Source organism: Musa acuminata, chromosome BXJ2-2 (genome assembly GCF_036884655.1).
Source record: "Musa acuminata AAA Group cultivar baxijiao chromosome BXJ2-2, Cavendish_Baxijiao_AAA, whole genome shotgun sequence".
NCBI classification, from domain to species: Eukaryota; Viridiplantae; Streptophyta; class Magnoliopsida; order Zingiberales; family Musaceae; genus Musa; species Musa acuminata.
The window spans coordinates 28854555-28861095 of NC_088339.1; the positions used below are offsets into that span (position 1 = coordinate 28854555).

Genomic DNA, 6541 nt, shown 5'->3' on the forward strand with positions numbered 1-6541 from the left:
CTTGATTTCTCCTTTTATTAATTCTCAGACAGTTTATATATATATATATATATATATATATATATACATATATATCTGATATTTACTTACAGTTGTCACGGGAATTATATACTTGCATTATATAGTCACAGTCACATGCATGGGCCCCACAATGCTTGGTTTTGTCATGTAGTAAACAGGCAATACACAACGCCACTTGTTACATTGCAAGTATCTACGGGTTGACTACAATTTTGAGACGATGCGAGTCATCAAAGTAATGTGAACGAGTAAGAAGGTTTAGAGAGCTGCACATGATGTCCATCCAACGTTTTATATTACTACTAACTCGAGAGGGATACATATCCTACTCATCACGTAGCTTTCAAGACACCAATTATATACGAAAGAAAGCGGATCGGAATGAGATGCTTGACTCTTTGGAGGCTCGCCACCAAAGTCTACCATGTCATATATGGACAGGTGAGACGCCATAGAACAGGGAAACAGCAGACATATCATCTTCCTATCAAAAGACACGTAATAACTACGATACAAGTCAAGAAGTCAATCAGCGGAAGCTCTGGCATTATTCCAACATGGACATGTTACGAGACCAGGGGACTCTGTTCATGGAATGAAACCCCCTTGTGGCTTCTATCTTTTTTGACTGCGGATTCTTTGTGTTCCCATGCCCGGAGAAACCGGGTGGTTTGGTTGGATTTTTCTTTCCTCCATCCCACACTTGTGCCATCTTAAGTCTTGTAACAAGCAATCTCTCTCGGATGCACTGAAACATTCTGGGGAATCCATGAACGCCTGTTGACAATTGATCGCACCAAGATTAGTAGCCGAGTATTTGAATCTATTAACTGCTTATTGCGTGAGAGATGAGGACCATCAGTTCTCCGATCAAAACTAAATATTCACTGGATTTTAAGACAGTAAAGATAGGTGCTATCAGATGATAGATAGTTCTTGATGGGGAGGCGCCAAGTCCATCCATTGGATTGCCAGCCGAGTACCACCGGCCGCATGAAGTCAACCCACATTGCGGTCAATTTGGGACATCGGCAGCAGATGCACTGTCGCCTACAAATTCCAAGCAAGCCGAGGGAGATCACATTGATCCACCGAAGATACAGCTTGACTTGTATACATGGGAGAGCAACAAACACGCAAGTCGGCGTCGAGTCCTCATGCGATAGAAAAGCACAGCTGTGGCCTGCAGTCGAGCTCGGATGGGCGTCGTTTCTTTGGCTTCTACCGCTGGCTCATGGAAGCATTGAATCAAATAGTTGGTGAGCATCTCACCAGGATCCACCCTGTCATGGAAAAGAATGGATGAGATATATCGATTCATATGATTTTATGTTCGTTTGATTGACCAATTCTCATGGGCTACGCCTATACAACAAAAGATTGGGTTCCGCTATGCCACACCATACCCAAAGACAGCGGGGCTCACGATTACGAAAGTCAACTGTTGTCTCGGTGACACCGTTTATTTTGTTTCTTAGGATATGATTATCTAATGGGATACAACTGACCAACTTAATGAATTTACACCGAAAGAATGATAATGCGACTTCATAAAAGACTAATATAACTCAGAATTGCTGGAGATTTGACAGAGAGATTATGACAGAATACCATACACATGATTCGCTTCCCAACTCGGAGACGATCACATCAAGATCACACTACTGAGGAAGGGACTCGTGGCTACTATGCTCGTCGGCCAACACCTGTCTCAGCTGCAGTCACTTTTGTAGCCTGCAATATATCGTCGATCAGCTCTGAATGCGCTGCAGTCTTCTCCACCTGCTCATCAGTTGCCATTTTGCAGGAAATATGGGGGACAAAATTGATGAATATTATAAAGTATGCCCACAAATATCAGATGTGCAGGACACCAACAAAGTAACACGAGCATTCTTGAGAGAGAGAGAGAGAGAGAGAGAGAGAAATCAAAGGAATAGAAGAATCAAACCAGTTGCATGTCATTTCAAGCCACTGGAAAAGTGAGCAAAAATAGTGGGCTTCCTGCTTCCACGGATTTCCAGCATCACCACTCTTAATCTATAGATACTATTCCAGAGGTCCCCCTTTAAGACAGTTCTAGCCACAAGTTAAATCTATGAAGCAGAAGCTTGTACTAAATTTCTAGACCCCATACCTTCGAAGCATATGTTCAGACTGGCATCCTTCCTTGGAAAATCCATTGTCTGACATCACCCTGAAAAAGAGGATTAGCCAATTAGACAGCTACTCGCCGACACACACTTCGATCATTGCACTGCTCTACATATCAATCAGAACAAAAGAATTCATATGATTCACATCAACCAAGAGACACATTATGGCAAATTTTTCTTGATTTTTTCCTCTTTAAATCGAACAAATAAAAAGAACACAGACAATAACATGAGGAAAACAAAGTTGAAACAATCATTTATATTTGTAGCAAAAGACTAAACATAATATGCCAGTTTCTTTTAAGAATCAACAACTGTTTGTTGCATGATCAACGTAAACTTCATTAGACAGAATGCAACTTACCACACATCACCACTGCTTCTATCATACCATAGAAATACTGAATGAACGAAGGGACTGCTGCAAACAAAGAGACAAAATCATCAGAAGAAGAGTCGGCCAGGGACCTCCATGCATAATCTGGCAGAACAAATCCAATGGCCATTGTCTAAAGAATATTTTAGATCCCTGCCGCCAAGGCCTCATATATCTTCATTTTTACAAAGGGCTGATTGGTATATTCCGGAATGTCAACTACTGGCCACAAGATCCATCTTCAACAGACGTGGCCCGTCCACCAGCACCCATGAATGTTACCTCCATATCCCAGTATGATATAATTGAGACCACCGCTTCTCCTTCCCCCACAACTAACAATCCTTCTCCCTGAAAAACCTAACAGAGCAAACACGCAACTATGCTGGAAAGCCAGGCAATCATCGGAGAGACCGATATGCTGCAAACCATGCAGCAGGATGCTCTCCGTTTGGCTGGGAAGGCACTGGATGAATTTGATGTCACAGACTCCACTGAGATAGCCTGTTTCATCAAGAAGGTAATTTCGAGTATCTTGGCTAACTAACAAAGACTCATCCATTCATTGTCTTGTTTCCTCTTCCTCTTACAATGGAATTTGTAAAACTGCAGGAGTTTGACAGGTCATATGGTCCAGGGTGGCAATGCATTGTGGGAACAGATTTTGGTTCCTTTGTCACCCACCATTGTGGTTGTTTCATCTACTTCAACATAGGAAGCCTAGCAATCTTGCTCTTCAGGGGTGCAGCGGCTCCTGAGGCTGACACAGGCCTTTTGGTAGCTACGGAGGCAGTGAAGGCATGAGCTCTTCCCTTTTACCTTCTGAGCTCATAGTAATTTGGCAATTGATGAATGAGAGAGAAATTGTCGTGAAAATTACATTTTGTCTCAGTTCCTCGTGTTCTACTTGCACAACTGAGTCACCCTCTGCAGAAACCTACAAGAATGAACAAAGAGAACCCCAAGAACGTGAGAGAATTTCCAACATAACAAACAGAAAAAAATTGATCATTTTTTTAACACACTAGTTTGCAGTTTGCAAGAACGTCTGCAGAGACATTTCAAATCTGCCTAGGTCAAAAGTTCACAACCTGAATTAATGGCAAACATCAATCTGTGGCACCTCCATCAACGTGAAAACAACACTTCCAAATACACATTTGTTAGTACTAGAATTTCACAAATTCATCATTTATAGCAGTTGTTGTTCTAAACTAACTGAAGACTGCCACACCATAAGATGGAGTCCCATTGAAGCACCATAATTTTCCTACTTATCTGACCTCACAAATGTTACAGGCAGGTTCCAGCATTAAGATGATGACTACAAAAATGTGTCTGCTTCAGTTAGCAAATTTCTTTCAGATCCACTGGAATATTTAACAAGAAGCTAAATTAGATCACACTAATAGCTCAGATAATAGGAATTACCCAACATCCTGACAATTAATCCACCTATGAAATAGAGAAGCCTTCTTAAAATTAAAGCCCGAAACATCAACAATATAAAAGTCAGTCAGGAAGGAGAACGAACATTGCTTTGAACTTGATGACCATCCATGGGTGAGTACAAAACATCTCCCTAGACAATAGCCATTAACAAAAGAGCAAATCCTTGCCTTTAAGTAACTTAGGGAGACCTTCCATTGCATGCCTCTGTCACTGCTACCAGAAAAAGCCACTGAAAGAGTTCAAGGTTTTTACTGTAGATACCGATATAGAATATACTCAAAAGAGACAGTCAGCCGAGAATCCTGAAATAGCAGGACTTCATACTTTATTGCATATCTTTACAACAAGACCAAGAGCTTCATTCATAGTTTCATCGGTCAGGAAGTCAGTCTCGCATATGTTCATCATGCAATGACGGATAATATGCATTTATTTCTAAGATCCCATGTAGAGAGATATGATAACGATAGTGCTGGGTGCAGATACATAATTAACTAGTAAATGGATAGAGTAATAAAAAAGTTTCCAAATTTGAGAAATCAGTTGTAAGATAGGAGTAAAAAAAGGAATTTACAGTGATTTTCTCAGATGCTTTGGAGAATGGTGTTTCTAGAGAACATTCGATGTCAATAGAACAAGGATTCATGAAAAGATATGCGCTGGAATAAAATGACCACCGCCCTAATGACAAAAGAAACTCATCATATGTGATCGGTACATATATGCTTCAAGACAGTGCAGCTGTGCTGATCTGCTCCATTCAACTAGACGAAAAAGAGAATACTGCTTAAACAAAAAAAGAAACTCATCCTTCAAAATGGAGTGACAATGAGAGATGGCAATGGAACATTTCTTTTGGAGATGAGGAAAACTGTACAAGAGAAAATGCAGGAAAACTGGATTACAGTTTACTGTACCAAATTAATATGAAATAAACATCAGAGTCGGGAAAATCACCTGAGCAGGAAAGTTGAGAATTGGTTTCAAGAGACCAACAGTGCTAAACTGACAGTCGAAAATATCAGCTTTGGAAAGATAGATAAGTGCACGAATTCAAAACATTCTTGGTTTAGCTAAAATGCTTAAGATGTTAGCAATTAACAAACCATTGTTAAATTTGTGGACAGACATAAGAAACAATTGCCTTGGTGAACAGACACCTTAAAAATATTGCCAAATGTAGCAGGGTGAAACTTCATCCTAGTAAAAGATTTTCTCCAACAACTGATGCTGCCGAGCATTGATCAATGTGATATATTAGCAGCTGTACTCGGTGGACCCATTAAGGTTCTTCCATATGCAGTTCAGTTATATTTTCAAATGAGTTTGAAGATTAGACTGCACAGGGAATTCATCAACTATCAACAGCTGCGAACCCCTTCTCTCAAGAAAATTAAAATGCAGACCCAATTGCTTCAGCTAATTTTTTAAGAGGGCTGGTGCCCTCTGATCGTATATGATCAAAGATAGCAGCTCATCTACCGAATGCCATTTGAATAAGATCACTAGCGCAATTAATTGGAATCTCTTAATTTTTTTTTTTTATCAATGACATTGCATCTAAAAGTTAAAATAGGTAGATACGAGACGAGCTTAACTTATTATTAACACTTCCGGGTAGATTACTCAACCAAACATGTGGGCATTAATTGGGGATATATAATTTTTATAAACGTGATCTGGACGATCATAATTAAGATTCTTAATAGAATCAAACATTTCAAATCAACCAAATGGATGAATTAAAGAATCATCGTAATAAAAGCGAGAGAATAACACATCTTCTAAACCTAGTTGAGGTTATAAATTTACCCCGAAGTAACCGCACCGCATCGGATCTGACAAAATCCTTAGACGATAAACCTATCAGGCAGCAATCGAAAGAGAACAGAGAAAGATAGGAAGAATCTCAGATCCATCAACCACTCAATCGACTACTCAAACCGGGAGAATAAGATGGGGACTGATCACCTAGAAGGGATCAACCTCCTCCTCCTCCTCGTGGAAGGGGGTTGCTATCACGACGCCACGCCACGAGCTCATCCTCCCACGGGCCGACTTCTCTACAAGACGCAAAAAGAATATGGAAATAGATGAAACAAAGTCGAGCTTGTCGTCGCATCGTCCTGCAAGCCGATCACATATGTACACGCACAACTAATTAACTAGGAGTGCTCCGGTAGCTTCGATTATATTTATTTTATAAAAAGGGGTCCAAAAATAGAAATTTTTTTATATTTAATACAACACAAGGCAAACTAGGTTGGTAGATTCTATTTAGGAATGAATGATTTATCTTTCGAAACTCCATTTGATGATCGGATCGCGTTTGATGAATCTGAAAACTCTTAGTTATTCTGGCAATTTTGTGGGGTTTTGGTTCTCTATAAAAAAATTCATATGACATGAATCTTGAATTCTAGGATGATTTATATGTGAGTTGTGGACAAGAGATCCTATTTAGATAAGAGATGAAGCAAAGTAGAATTCTAGGCGTATAATGACGGAGTTTAAAACCAATGTCAGTAGTTAAATG

The 6541-nt window shown here is 39.8% G+C and overlaps 1 protein-coding gene and 1 long non-coding RNA gene across 8 annotated transcripts; one reads left to right on the top strand and one right to left on the bottom strand.

The window, feature by feature from the left end:
* Positions 1-299: 299 nt before the first annotated feature.
* Positions 300-6172, bottom strand: LOC103975572 (uncharacterized). 7 transcript variants are annotated; one of them, XR_010484583.1, is made up of 6 exons: positions 5977-6172; positions 5818-5868; positions 2542-3490; positions 2159-2218; positions 1638-2087; positions 300-1304 (listed from the first exon to the last, which is right to left on the bottom strand). It is a non-coding gene; the product is annotated as an uncharacterized LOC103975572 (long non-coding RNA). The 7 variants fall into 7 exon arrangements; XR_010484584.1 differs by having other exon boundaries at positions 1638-1803; positions 1973-2218; XR_010484580.1 differs by adding an exon at positions 4088-4215 and having other exon boundaries at positions 1638-2218.
* On the top strand, positions 2936-3444 carry LOC103975573 (uncharacterized). The gene is made up of 2 exons (XM_018822663.2): positions 2936-3073; positions 3166-3444. Exons 1-2 carry the CDS (start codon positions 2936-2938, stop codon positions 3355-3357), a joined length of 330 nt encoding a protein of 109 aa, XP_018678208.2. The 3' UTR covers positions 3358-3444.
* Positions 6173-6541: the final 369 nt, after the last annotated feature.

What these genes read in the sequence shown, in the direction of transcription:
- LOC103975573 (XM_018822663.2), top strand. Translation starts at nt 2,936, where the DNA reads ATGCTGGAAAGCCAGGCAATCATCGGAGAGACCGATATGCTGCAAACC. An exon ending in TAGCCTGTTTCATCAAGAAG is followed by an intron (nt 3,074 to 3,165) that starts GTAATTTCGAGT and finishes GTAAAACTGCAG; the next exon opens with GAGTTTGACAGGTCATATGG.